This window comes from Vipera berus (assembly GCF_964194415.1).
Source record: "Vipera berus genome assembly, chromosome: 1".
NCBI classification, from domain to species: Eukaryota; Metazoa; Chordata; class Lepidosauria; order Squamata; family Viperidae; genus Vipera; species Vipera berus.
The window spans coordinates 44337012-44352516 of NC_138202.1; the positions used below are offsets into that span (position 1 = coordinate 44337012).

At 38.1% G+C, this 15505-nt stretch overlaps 1 protein-coding gene across 2 annotated transcripts in view; it reads left to right on the forward strand.

The window, feature by feature from the left end:
* The window catches only part of EML5 (EMAP like 5), a gene marked incomplete at its 5' end in the record, with an annotated part of 87365 nt that overhangs the window by 17116 nt on the left and 54744 nt on the right, over positions 1 to 15505 (forward strand). For both annotated transcript variants that reach the window (XM_081312779.1, XM_081312780.1), the window contains 7 exons: positions 4484 to 4619; positions 6433 to 6634; positions 8137 to 8274; positions 9338 to 9594; positions 10234 to 10446; positions 11993 to 12160; positions 14373 to 14479. In XM_081312779.1, the coding sequence (XP_081168905.1) occupies positions 4484 to 4619; positions 6433 to 6634; positions 8137 to 8274; positions 9338 to 9594; positions 10234 to 10446; positions 11993 to 12160; positions 14373 to 14479 (1221 nt within the window). The remainder of the gene's footprint in view (positions 1 to 4483; positions 4620 to 6432; positions 6635 to 8136; positions 8275 to 9337; positions 9595 to 10233; positions 10447 to 11992; positions 12161 to 14372; positions 14480 to 15505) is intronic.

Consider the following 15505-nt stretch of genomic DNA (forward strand, 5'->3'; position numbering starts at 1 on the left):
AAAAACCTGGCTTTTTGAGTTAGCTGGCCTGGACTGGGGTTTTAAGGTTTTTAAATTCTAATTTTAATTTTGGGGCTATTGATTTAATTTTATTTTAATTTTTATATTGTATTGTTTTAATTTTGCCCTGTAAACCGCCCTGAGTCCTTCGGGAAAAGGGCGGTATATAAATTGAATTAAATAAATAAATACAAAGAAAATACATACAAAATACAGTACATGATCTATGGAAAGGGGAAATATGACCACAGACAAAGTTCATTACCTGACTTACAGGAGAAATAGCTGCTATCCCCTTTTATTTCATTGGGCAAGCCAAAGGATGTCTCCTTGCTAAAGAAGTAGTATATATGCTTTGCCGCCCATGCTGCATTGATTCTTCACCAATTCTTGCCAGAACTACAAGCCTTCCTGGAGAAAAGAGGATAGCCAAGCAGATGGCAGAGAAGGGAGAGCAACAACTTGATGTTATCCTACTATCATGTTTACAGACGTCCTCACATTGCACAGGTTCTGTGCAGCAGTGCTCAACATTTGTTGGATGATGTTCTGTGTTATAAACCAGACTTAATGATCATCTAGTTTGTCATATTAGAGTGTTTTGTAACTTGATAGATATAATCTTCCACCAACTATTTTTTTTCTATTCTTCTCTATCCATATAATGTTCCTACCCCTTCCTTTAGATTCTTGCTCTTTATATATATATATATTGTTAATTTTTAATTAATATCTTTTATTTCTAACAGCTTTTCATATTTTGTTTTAGATTTTTTTATTTTGATCCTTAAGGTACCCTTCATGCTTTTCCTAATGACTGTACCCATCTTCCTTATGCTGGGGTATGACCATTATAAAAATGGACTTTTATTTGATCTGATTTGACAGTTCAAAATATAACCCTATTTATTATTATTATTATTATTTATTTGATTTATATACCGCCCTTTCCCAAAGGACTCAGGGCGGTTTACAGGGTATTTAAAACAAGAAATACAAAAGTTAAAAACAATTAAAAAATTACATCAATCCCTGAAAAAAGTAAAAACCCCAATTAAATTAAAATTAAAATTCTCAGCCTGGGCCAGAGAGCTCGAAGAGCCAGGTCTTCAGGTCCCGGCGGAATGAATGGAGGTCGGGGGCAGTCCTGAGCTCCATGGGGAGCTGGTTCCAGAGGGCAGGCGCACCCACTGAGAAGGCCCTCCCCCTGGGTGTTATCCGCTGGCAATCTTTTACCGGCGGCACCCTGAGAAGACCCTCCCTGTGGGAGCGCACTGGACGAAGGGAACTTGATGCTGGCAGCAGGTGTTCCCTCAGATATCCCGGACCCAAGCCATTTAGGGCTTTATAGGTCATCACCAGCACCTTGAATCTCACCCGGAGGGCAACCGGGAGCCAATGCAGCTCGCAGAGTAGAGGTGTTACATGGGAGTATCGGGAAACCCCCATCACAACTCGCGCGGCCGCATTCTGCACCAGCTGAAGCCTCCGAGTGGTCCTCAAGGGCAGCCCCATGTAGAGAGCGTTGCAGTAGTCTAAACGGGAGGTCACGAGCACATGAGTGACTGTGCGTACGGCATCTTGATCCAGGTAGGGTCGCAAATGGCGCACCAGGCGAACCTGGGCAAAAGCCCCCCTGGTCACGGCTTCTATATGGTCTTCAAAATTGAGCCGGGAGTCAAGGAGGACGCCCAAGTTGCGAGCCCTATCAACGGGGGATAACACCTCACCCCCATCGTTAAAGGTGGAATGGTCTGGTTAACCCAAGATGCCGATATGCACAGCCACTCAGTCTTGGCAGGATTGAGACGAAGCCTGTTTCTCCCCATCCAGACCTGGACCGCCTCCAGGCAACAGGACATCACGGCGAGGGCATTGCTGGGTTGGTTCGGGGTGGAAAGAAAAAGTTGGGTATCATCAGCGTACTGATGATACCTCACCCCGAAACCACGAATGATCTCACCCAGCGGCTTCATGTAGATGTTGAACAGGAGGGGCGAGAGAACCGACCCCTGAGGAACTCCACAAACGAGAGGCCTCGGGGTGGACCTCTGCCCTCCCATAAACACCGACTGTGAGCGGCCCAGGAGATAGGAGGAGAACTACCGTAAAACGGTGCCTCCCACTCCCAACCCCCTGAGACGCCGCAGTAGGATACCATGGTCGATGGTATCAAAAGCCGCTGAGAGATCTAATAGGACTAGGACAGAGGAACAACCCCTGTCCCGAGCCCACCAGAGATCATTCACCAGTGCGACCAATGCCGTCTCCATGCTGTGTCCGGGCCTGAAACCCGATTGGTACGGGTCCAGATAATCAGTTTCCTCCAGGAACAGAGGAAGCTGATGTGCCACCAAACTCTCAACAACCTTCGCCAAAAAGCGAAGGTTGGAGACTGGACGATAATTATTTAAAACAGCCGGGTCCAGGACAGGCTTTTTGAGGAGGGGTCTCACCACCGCCTCCTTCAAGGTGGCGGGGAAGACACCCTCCTTCAAAGAAGCAGTTATTACTGCCTGGAACCAGCCTCGTGTCTCCTCCCGGGCTGCATAAACCAGCCAGGAGGGGCACGGATCCAACAAACAGGTGGTGGAGCTCAGCCTCCCCATAATCCTGTCCACATCATCAGGGGAAACAGGATCGAACTCAGTCCAGATAACATGCTCAAGACCGTCCGATTCCTCCACGTCAGACTCCGCCCAGTCAGAGTCCAGACCGGCCCGGATCTGAGCGATTTTGTCCGTCAGATGGTGACTAAACTCCTCGGCCCGTCCCTTTAAGGGATCCTCCCTCACCTCCTGGTTAAGGAGGGAGCGAGTCACCCTAAACAGGGCGGCCAGGCGATTATCTGCGGACGCGATGAGGGCAGCAAAGTAATTAGACTTCGCCGTCCTCATCGCCGCAAGATAAGACCTTATAAAGGTTCTTAGCTGCAATCGGTCAGATTCGGATCGGCTGGACCTCCAACCGCTCTCTAGAACCCGTCTCCGACGCTTCATCTCCCGGAGCTCCGCAGAAAACCATGGAGCCCAGCGGGATCTGCGCTGGGTCAGAGGTCGCAAGGGTACAACACAGTCAAGTGCCCTGGCGGCCGCCCTTTCCCAGGCATCCACCAAGGCATCGACTGGGCTGTGGGTGAGGGCGATGGGTATAGAACCAAGCGCCATCTGGAACTGTTCCGGGTCCATTAGGCGCCTGGGGCGGAACCACCAGATCAGCCGCAGGAGATGATGATCTGACCATGACAGGGGAACAATGGTTGGTGAACCCCCTCCCAGATCATCCAACCAATGTTTGTCAAAGGAAACTGAGAATATATGCAAATATATTTAAGGTATTATAATTTTGGAAGCTGGAATGTTAAATGTGATACAAGAACAAAAACTTTTCAATAAGATATAAACTTTAAAACAGTCACATTCATCTTTTAAACTAATAATTGATCAGTTAATTAATGGTTAAATTAATACTTTAATATGCTCTAGTACATAGGAGAAGGGCGGTATATAAATCCAAATAATAAATAAATAAATAAATACTCTGAGATTGTTTGCTAGTATATTATGCTCCTTACATTCCTTTGTGGATGTATGGGTTGTCATTACTTAAAATGTAGATTGCTTAGATTTGAAATCATTTTAAATTTCTTGTGGATGTGATACAGTTGTATTATCTGCAGTTTATTTTCCCCTCAGCATTGCTGCTTCTGAGCTGTCATGCATTTTATATGTTTTTGCATAAGATAGAACATGTTGGAACAGTTCCTTAATTATCAAATTAGACTTGATATGCTGTTCTCAATAAGGACATTTTTCGTTGCTTCTAAATGGATTTTGCAGTTGGCCCAGAGGAACAGCTCTTCTCAAGAAGTGTATTGTTGAAGTTGTAGTGTTAGATATAGTACAGAAAAGGACTGTCCTATCAATATTTGTACATACTGTGTGAGAAATAATTTGATTATAATAGTTTTCACTTAGGATTACCCACGTTGCTAGTACAAAAAATCTATTATCCACATGTAAAGAACTCATGTAGTTGTAATTACTTGATCTGTGATTATTTTCTCTGTCTAGATATTGTAATTACAAAAATTAAAAAAATATTTGAGCTACTGTATATGACACTAAAACAATTGACTTAATATTGATTTAAATGATACAGATATGATAATAGAAATTACTATTAGAAAGATAGATTTGTGTATTTTTATTTCAGCAGATTACTCAAGAATTATAGAAAGCTGTAAATGTTTTACAATTATATAATGCAATTGCATTCAAGGAAGGGTTCTCTAGAAATACAGATATGCATATAATTGTTATTTTCTATTTTAGGATACAATATCTCTTATTAGTGTAGTTATTATGAAACATTATAAATAAAATATTTTATCTTATTTGAATAATCATGTTCCTTGATATGAAAGTGACTCTAGGTTTTAGAAGCAATCCCTAATTAAATATGTTCTTTTTTTCTCTGCTAGGCAGGAATTTTCAGCATGAATGCATGTGAAGAAGGCTTTGCCACTGGTGGCAGGGATGGTTGTATTCGTCTTTGGGATTTAAATTTTAAACCCATTACTGCAATTGATCTCAGGGAAACCGACCAGGGGTATAAAGGTAAAAAAGAAATGGATTACTTTAATCAGTTTATCTAAGAGATAATTTTTCTAAAGTATGATGTAGAAAACAAACAAAAAACATGTTCCTACCTAGTAATGCAGATCGTGTTCCAAATGAGTAACGTTCAGAGCTGGAGTTGGGCAGTAGAGTAGTGGCCCTTTTTCATCAATGAGTAATTCTGCTGGTTGTTCTTTGTACTCTATTGGTATAGAATAGAATAGAATAGAATAGAATAGAATGGAATGGAATGGAATGGAATGGAATGGAATGGAATGGAATGGAATGGAATAGAATAGAATAACAGAGTTGGAAGGTCTTCTAGGTTGCTTCTCTCCTTGATTAGTTTCCATCCATTGCTTCTTGTCCTGCCTTCAGGTGCTTTGGAGAATAGCTTGACTCCATCTTCTTGGTGATAGAAGAATGGTTCCCAGGCCTTATTATAGTAAGCATGGAGTATGAACATGTAATAATGAGATCCCATATATAATTTAGATTTAAGTTTTGTTTTGCCAATCTGGGAATGCATCTGGAGTAGTAATGAGACTGTGATAAATTTCATGCATGAAATGGTTTTGCCACTTGGGTTTAAATCAATGTAGTTGTAGTTTTGCTTATATTTTCAATCTGCTCCTCTTATCCTCCCCTCTCATGTTCTTTAAAATTATTATACTGCAATACTGCTGTTACTGAGTCATAACAAAACATGCTTACTAATGCTTTTAATCACTGAGAAACTGTGGAGGTATGATAATTGGAATATGAAGAAAATCACGAAGGGAACATTCTATTTGATGGATTATGACTGGTCCAATTAAGCTAATTACATAAGGCAAATGCTCAACAGGATTCTCATTAAAAGTCTGCCAAAATATTTCTACTAAGTTTAGCCTTTTGTCAGAAGGCTGTGATAATGTACACAATTGTAATGAAATTGGGATTTAAACAGATATCAAATACGCATCCTTTTGTCATTTAAAAAGCTACTTGGGGTAAAAACAAATTAATGTAACTTTGCTCAATCATGTTGAGCTTTTCTCACAAGTAAAAAAAATATATTCTCCTGCAGAGTAAGCCATTTAGTAACCCAAGCTGGCTGCCAGTCTACATTCTTTAGCTCAACTTAGATTTCCTTCTTTGTACCTATTGATCCTGCTATATTTTGTTGTATATTTAATTTCCTCTCTCAGTTTTCTTCTGTTAACTATTGGAAGATTTTGCAGACAGGTTTTAGTGTCTAAATTAGAGCCTTGGAAATGGGAATACCTGGAATACTTTGGACATATTGTTAAATGAATAAATTTCTTTTCCAAAAATGTAGCAGTTTAGCTAAAACAAGACTTCACATATGTACTATTCGTAGGAATTATTTCTGTTGAACTTCGTAGGAGTTGACTGACCTCTAATTTTTGTGTGTGTGTGTGTGTGTGTGTGTGTGTGTGTGTGTGCACCAGCACAGGAATCCTTTTGGCTCTTCATTAAAGGCTTTGGTTGAATTTGGGGAAAAAGTGCCATGGTTTAAAAAGTTGCATTAACCTTACTGAGTACATTCTTTAAAGCAGCACCATATTTTCTTCAGGTGTATGGCAGACTGATAAAAGGCAAACTACTTGGATGAAAAGCAAGTTTTGAGACACATGCACAGTTGTAATACATTTGTGTATGCTATATTTGTTATAGATAAAACCTCTCTTTGGGGTTAATCACTATGTGTAATTTAATTAGTTTCCTGCTATCTGGAATAGCAATTTTGAGGTCTAATAGTAATTGAGTATGAAACCTATGCTTGAACAATTGTTCTACTTCTTCCTAGGTCTGTCAGTTAGGAGTGTTTGCTGGCGAGGAGATCACATCCTAGTTGGAACACAGGACAGTGAAATTTTTGAAATTGTGGTACATGAACGCAATAAGCCTTTCCTTATTATGCAAGGACACTGTGAAGGAGAGCTTTGGGCCCTGGCAATTCATCCTACAAAACCATTAGCCGTAACTGGAAGTGATGATCGATCAGTTAGGTTAGCTCCGTGGACTTATAAAAAGATACAAGATTCTATAAAGTGTTATTTGAATTTTAAAATACAAACTAATTATATAAATCATTATACATTATACGGTTATTATACACATTACTGCCCAGTAAAATTATTGCCTTATTATAAAATCAGCTTTTGATGCCACAACGTGGCTATTACAATTAAATCCTTTGGAACAGAATGCTCATAAAATTATGTGAAATTTATGTAAAGGTTCCTATATTGTTCATGTTTAACAGACTAAATCAGATAAAGGTGTGGGCCCTATTTCTTCCTTTTCTTTCCAATGCCTCACTCACATTCTTTCCTTATTAGATTAATTATTTACATGAATTGTACCTAGTTTTGCATTATTGTAAATGTATTCTGCAGCCGGCTGACTAGTAAGTGGAATAATTATCTAATTGCTACGTGACATGGCAGATAGATTTTCAATATATGGTAATAATCACATACCTTTTAATATAATTTTAATTGCTTTTAAATAATAGAAAATGGAAAAAACAAAACAAAACATTGATACATAAGCTATCAAATATATATATAACAAGTACTTAAGAATAAGCAAAAAAACCACCACAACAGAAAATAATATAGAGTATAACAGTAAACAATTGCAAGCACTAATGTTATTAGAGTGGTAATAATAATATAGCTGAGGGACGCGGTGGCTCAGTGGGTTAGGACGCTGAGCTTGTCGATCTGAAGGTCGGCAGTTTGGCAGGTCGAATCCCGAGTGCTGCGTAACAAAGTGAGCGCCTGTTACTCGTCCCAGCTTCTGCCAACCTAGCAGTTCGAAAGCATGTAAAAATGCAAGTAGAAAAATAGGGACCACTACGGTGGGAAGGTAAGAGCGTTCCGTGCGCCTTTGGCATCTAGTCATGCCGGCCACATGACCACAGAGATGTCCTCGGACAAGCGCTGGCTCTTCGGCTTTGAAACGGAGATAAGCACTGGCCCCTAGAGTTGGAAATGACTAGCACGCATGTGCGGGGGAACCTTTACCTTTACTTTAATAATATAGCTAATTTGAAGTGAGTAGAAATTGATCTGCAATCAGACAAAGTAATTGGATAATAACTTAACCATACAGCCAGAGAACTGTGGGCTATAGTAGGGGTCCCCAAACCCACCAGTCTAGGCTGCAGCCCATTTGAAACCAGGCTGCAGAAGTGGTGGGCTAGTGCACACACACACATACACAAAGCTACATTTGTGAAAGCGGTGCACATGCAAAACCATCCCGTCTCACCCCTTCCACTTTGTTGCCGCTGCCCCCTAAGCTGGTCTGCTAAGCTGCAAAGGTTGGGACTTCTGCACTTCAGTACTCAAATATTTTTTGAGATGATGGGAATAAACTTTTAATGTCAGTCTGATTTAGAAGAGAAAGAAGAAAAAATTATCTGCTTATAAAGGGCAAATCAGTTCTATTTTCTGCTGCATAGGCAATAATATATTGTTTGTATGAAATACATTTCTTATAGAATATGGAGCCTTATAGATCATGCACTAATTGCACGGTGTAACATGGAAGAACCCATTCGTTGTGCAGCTGTTAGCACTGATGGAATTCATCTTGCTCTTGGGATGAAAGATGGTTCTTTTACAGTACTTCGTGTTAGGTAGGTTATACATTTGGAGCTTTTAACATAAAATAAACTTTGCTTTCCTCAATGAATAGTAATTTTCTTTACCCCCTGTTGACTAGCTGTATGACATAAATACTAAATCCATTTTTTTCATTTGTACTCATTTTTAATGCAATTGCTTAAAATGCCTATATGTGCCACTGTGGAATGTAGAATGTATTTTTTTTTGCAGAAAGCTGTTTTTTGTTGCCTTGATTAGTAAGAAAAAAAATCTTATTTTTGTGCAAGATCATCACTTTTACGCTTTAATCTGTTTCATTTATTTTATTTTTAAATTATCCAGTAGTCAAAACTATTAAGTTTACAGTAAATGTGTGTACACGCATGCACACATACTTAAAGAGTAATCCAGTTCAAAAGATATACAATAAAATCAAAATATAAAATAAATCCAGTTTAACAAAAGATATGCAATAAAATCAAATAAAATACAAAACAAAGAGACTGTACAAACTAGGCAGGAGCAAGTAATTAATATCTTTGGTCAATATGAATTAATACACCATTAGTATATGATTAAAGTACTATTAAATGCCTGGAAAAATAAAAAGGTCTTCACCTGTCACCAGTCAAACTTTTCTGGGGAGGGCATCTCAACAATCAATAAGTGTAGTTGGTTAGAATTTCATGGCAGGCTTTTAGGAGTAATAATATTTCTCTGCTTGGGTGGAAGACTTAATGGGAGTATATATGGAGAATAAGGAATATAAAAACTGCTCTACTGGATCACGTACAACTTTTTACTCCAACTTTCTATGTTATACAAAGGCCAACTAGAGGTGCAAGAACGCTCACAAGTGGATTAAATTTCATTGTCACTTCATGAAAACTAGTACTTAAGGCATCCTGCCTATAATTTAGGAAATAACAAAAAGCTAAAAAAATATCCCAGAAGGCAATGGCAAGCTACTTCCATATGATTGTAGTACATAGATATATCCACAAAATAAGAAAGAGTTTAGCTTCAACAGAGATTACCGTAATCTTTTTAAATGTAGCATTAATCATTTAATATTATCTATTTTCTGTGTTACAGAGATATGACAGAAGTTGTTCACATTAAAGATAGGAAGGAAGCTATTCATGAATTAAAATATTCACCAGATGGAAATTTCCTTGCAGTTGGCTCCAATGACAGCTCTGTTGACATTTATGGTGTTATTCAACGATATAAAAAGGTTGGAGAATGTGTTGGATCCTCAAGTTTTATAACCCATATGGACTGGTCTTTAGACAGTAAATATTTGCAAACCAATGATGGTAGTGGAAAACGTCTTTTTTATAGGATGCCTGGTGAGATATTTTACTACTGTTATATAACCCAAGAGAAAAAGAAGTGAATTGTGTGTTGGGCTGCCTAATATCATATTCTTAGTGGAATGTTCATAGGAACTGTAATGATTAGTCCTCTAACAACTCTCATCAAGCTTAACCCTATTTGAGAATAACAAGTATAAAAGCCTAAATCACTCACTTTGTTGGCTAACTTTATGATTCATAACAGAATAGCTGTATTCAAAACGTATGCTAAACTTTAAACGTGTTAACAAAATTTCTGCGCTTGAACTAAAACTTATATAAGCTAGAGGTAGCATAAACCTTGGAATACCTTAGGCTACAATATTGCATCAGTATTTCTTGGGAGTAAGCTCTATTGTCATCTACTTCCAATTCAAGTAATATTAAACTTAGTTTTAGTTATTCTTTCTTCCTGTTTAACAATGTTTTCATTATCTTTAATAAATGTGCTATTTACTGTTGTTCCTTTCAGTTTTCTCTTATAAAGAGAAAGAAGAGCTTCTCTCAGCTTGGTTGAAACCTCATTAAGGCTCTTCATGTGAAATAAGCCAATTCTGAAATTCAGAATTTACTAAAAGTAATTAATTGTTAAAGTAATTTTTATAATTAAGTAGATATCTTTTTCTGTTTTAGGTGGGAAAGAGGTGATAAATAGAGAAGAGTTAAAGGGTATCCAGTGGGCTTCATGGACTTCAGTTTCAGGCCTTGAAGTTAACGGGATATGGCCTAAATATTCAGAGAGCAATGATACAAATTCTGTTGATGCAAATTTTGTTGGTCAGGTTCTTGTTACAGCTGATGATTATGGAACAGTAAAACTCTTTCGGTATCCATGTATCAGAAAAGGTAAGAATTTTTGTAAAGTACGTTTAATGAAAATATGTTTTATAAGGTAGTAAACCAAAGTAATGTCTTTTCAAAAGATCAGTTCTAATTAAAAGAAATATGTGCTGGTGGGAAGGAGGTAGGATAAGGCATTGTCACTTCTGCCGGCTGAAACACACACATCTATAAAAGATACAGGTTTCACAACATGTTAGATGAGGACGATACTCCTAAACAATTTTCAAACACACAGGACCCAATTGGAGCTTAAAATGAGGACCCAGATTGTTGGGGGCAATTAAGCTGACTTTGTAATAATGCCACTTGGGGTGTGTGTGAAAGCCCTAATAAGCAGGCATATACATAGAATGAAGGCTACTGCTAAGCTTGTAAGCCGCCCTGAGTCTTCGGAGAAGGGCGGGATATAAATGGAATTAAAATAAAATAAAATAAAATAAAAATAAATCCCCTTACACAGCTCAGAAAGGTTTGGATGCAACACAGACTCAATCAACCTAATGTAACCTTAGTGGCTCATTTATTATGGAATTTAATTATTAAAGTAGCCATAGGTTGATTGGACATATGCAAATCTCTCTGATAATAGGTTGTATCATTTTAGACTTCAGTATTTCTTGGGATTTTATAGTATTTATTCAAACAGGTTAATAGTCCAGTGGACTATATTAACACTATGCATGCTTAAAATACTGTACATGAAAGAAAAAGAGACTGATTGTAAGATAGTTTTTAGTCACATTTAAAGAGATTAAAAGCCAATCCAAAAAAATTAATTCAGTTATAGCTATGTAACATTAATAAAACTTTATGAAGAGGGAAAAATATGTCCCTGATGCAGAGACAAACAACTCTTGTTACACAGTGATGAGCTTTCAGAGTTTCATTTGCTAGACTCAGCTGTGGTTGTTAAGTAAACACTACCCTTACTGTGTTTTGTGGTCATAAATATCTGGATTATTGCAATGCACTGTACATGGAGATGTCCTTGAAAAGTATTCACAAGCTTCAACAGGTGCAAAATGTGGCTGCACAGGTACTAAATGGTGTTGGATATTTGACACATGTAACACCATTACTGCATGTGTTGCATTGCTTGCCAGTGTATTTCCAGGTGCAATTCACGGTGCTGGTTATCACCTTTAAAGCCCTTCATGGCTTGGTACAAAGTTACCTGAGACAACATCTTTTCCCAGTTGTGTCTACACATCTAATTCAAGCTAGCAGGTGGGCAGGTCCCATCACTCCAGGAATGGTGGAAACTAGGAGACATAGAACATTCTCCATTTTTTTGTTTGATTGATTGATTTCTATAGCTGCCCGTCTCAGCAAATGACTCTGGGTGGCTCACAATTCAAAAACATATTACAATCTCCCTTCAGAGATCAGGATGAACTGGATCCTGCTGGCCTTTCGTAAGGCCATGAAAACCTGGTGATGTGCCCAGGCCTGGGGTTCCAAGGGTCTTAAGAGCCCCATTTGAGAAATACTGCATCAGATAAATTGTGTAAACTATACTTCAGAATGTAATAACCTATGTTTTTAATAGGGGCAAAGTTTAAGAAATACCTTGGTCATTCAGCACACGTGACAAATGTCAGGTGGTCACATGATTATCAATGGGTTATTTCTATTGGTGGAGCAGACCACTCTGTTTTCCAGTGGAAATTTATTCCTGAAAGAAAGTTGAAAGATGCTGTTCACATAGCGCCGCAAGGTGAGTATACAAATTAATATGATTTCAGCAATAACATAATATTGCTAGTAATGATTTTGACATGAATTTGTTTTGAGATGTTATTAATATTTTTTCAGATTTTGCCCCTAAGTTTTTTTCTTTGCTATTTTCTATTTTTACGTAACATTGGTATTTATTTATGTAGACATTTCTCCCCCTTCTATAGCTGTTTAATAACATAAATAAGTCATGCTAAATGCCAGGAATAGATTACAAAAATGAGTATAATACTAAAATATTGCAGAACAGTATGGAACAATGATTGAAAATATATCTCATCAATGCTAGATACAGACTTCTAATTTTTAAGTCCAGGGAATTTGATTTGATTAAGATTGATTAAAATCTTCTGCAAGTGTTCTGGACTGTAATTTGCTCTTACTTTTGAATTTCCACCAGATTAGATGATTCTTATTCCTGTCTTTTAGGAAATATAGCTTATCTGGAAAAGATTGGCTACATAGTGGCACCATTACAATGAAATACGTTTTAAATGTTATCCTTTTGTCCCAGCTTCTGCCAACCTAGCAGTTCGAAACTATGTAAAACTGCAAGTAGAAAAATAGGGACCACTACAGTGGGAAGGTAACAGCGTTCCGTGCGCCTTTGGCGTCTAGTCATGCCGGCCACATGACCACGGAGATGTCCTCGGACATTCTCATCAGATTAATAGTCTAAAATGAGGAAAAGTAATAATGATCTAATGGGAATCTAATGATTAGAGGGATTTAGTTAACTACAATAAGAAGTGCCGGGATTGCCATCATTAACCAATTCAACCATGTGATGTTGAGTTTTGCAATCTCATCATTTACTGATGGAAATTCTGACCCCAATCGCTTATTGTACCTTGAGGATTTTTGTAATTGTTGCAGCCGGGTGACAACTTAGTTCTGATACTGATGGAAAACTTTGGTGATTTAACCACGGTCAGCACTATTGCCAGGCATGTATGGATATTGATCACTGTCAAGAATGGGCTCTCCTTCTGCGATGAGAGTACTAGTAAAAAGGAAACTTAAATTGGAGGGCTATGTATCATTTATAACATTTAAACTTCCTCCCTCCTGTATGTTCTCAAGCAGACGTAAATTTACTTCAGTAAAATAAGAGGGTGTATGTGTTATCCTTTGAAGAAATTCTCCACTCTAGAGAACAGTATCCCAGAATCCCAGCCATCTTCTTCTATATTTTTGAGTTAACAGCCCATGTACTTTGTAGCTGCTTGTTTCCCAACCTTCCAGGTTTCTGTTATCTTACCTTTTATCTCATGTGGGAACATTACGTTCATAGCCAGAAGGCCCTCAGTAAAAGTAACCTGGTTCTGAATGTTAATAAAACAAAGGAGATAATTGCTGAGTTTAGAAAGAGATGGCATAGTCATACTCCACTTTGTATCAAGGCTGCAGCTGTGGAGGTGGTCAATAGTATTAAGTACTTGGGGGTGCAGATAACTAACAATCTGACTTGGTCTCTTTATATGTTATCTTTAGTGAAGCATGCAAACCAGCATTTGCATTTCTTGCCTTGGATGAGAAGAGCACATCTTTCTCCTTCTGCCCTAGCCACTTTTTACAGAGGCATGATTGAGAGCATTTTAACAAACTGCATCACTGTTTGGTTTGGTGGTAGCAGTGCCTCAGATAGAAGGTCCATACAAAGAGTGGTAAGGACAGCTGAGAAGTTTATAGGAAGCTTGCTTCCCATTATTCTGGATACTGCTTATAAGAGCTATGTGCTTAGAGCATAAAGCATTGTTAGAGACCCCACACACCCACTTCATGATCTGGGAGGAGGTTTTGAAGTTTTTATAGCAGAACTACTTGATTCTATAACAGTTTTGTTCTTTATGCCATCCATCTTGTAAATCCGTAGGATTCTTTTTTTCGCCATGTATATGTATACATTCGAACTAGACTGTGATGTTTCTTTTTGTCATAATATGTGTGTGTATGTGTGTATATGGTATTTTTTTTGAGAGCTGAATGCAATGAAATTTCACTTTAATGTATGCTGTTTAGTGTACTTTTAAAGTGACAATTAATTTTTTTATTCTGTTCCGTTCTGTTCCACTCCACTCCACTCCATTCCATTCTCCATAGAATTTGCTTCAGTGGGGATATGTATATTTCTTGACTTGAATTTGATTTTTATTTTTCAGTATTTTCTCTACATTTTATTTGTATTACAGAAAGCATGGTTGACTCCAATAGTGAAGAATCAGATTCTGATCAATCTGATGTTCCAGAGCTGGACTCTGAAATTGAGCAAGAGACTCAGATCACTTATCGACGACAGGTATTATCCTATACATTAGAGGGTGGGCTAGAAAACCCCTAGATTGTTTCCGCTTGTCCTAATAATCCTGGATGCATCTAAAATATTAATACTGCAATTATGCTTGAGTTGCTTTTCCGCCATAGAATCAAATGTCTGCCTGTTAATTCTGTATAGTCTGTTGCTCAGAATCAAAAGGAGGGAAGGGATGGAATGTGGAAACAGTTGATTTTGGAGATGTTGGGTACTAGACTTTCCTACTACCATATGTTAATGACCAGCATAAGACATACAAAGCAAGATTCTCCTAAGCCATGAAAAAGGAAGAAGTGCCCAATTTAAGTATAAGAAGGGATAGCGTTGTCATGTTGGCAGAGGTTAATCAACTGCTTTAAGTGGTTTTGTTCAATAAAATTTCTCACCTAGCCATGTCATACTGAGTTTCTATGGAGCTTCTTCCAAATTCAAGATAATTAAAGGTAGGCCCCTGAAATTATGTCCCCTGAAGTAGTGTATCACTGGATAAACATTTTGCTATCATCACAAGTGGATTTTTAAAAATGGAGAAATGCATTTGCTACATACAGCTAGGTCATTCTGGTCAGTTTTCATGCCTAAGATGGAACCAGAACTCTAAAAGCTGAGAGTTAAATCCTAGGCAGAGACAGATGTTTCTCTATCAGACTGGAAATAGAAAATATTTGCTATGAACTCCACATAAGTGTCAGGAAGGGCAGCCAACCAGTAAACGCTCAGCTCCATTCAGTCACCACGACTCCATACTGAATCAAGTGATTACTGAGTTATTAAAAAAAGTATAATAAGCTGCAAGTAGTAATGGGAATTGATGTACAGCTCCTTAACTATGTAAAATCAGTGGATTTTAACTCTTTAGTGGAAACATTTGAAATTAGGAGGAAATGTTATTCAAACTACTGATTCACTGACTATGTACTATCAAGTCAGTGTCAACTTAGCTACCACATAGATACACTATTTCCAGGACCACCTATCCCCAATGTGGCCATTAAGATTTCCCAACAGTGT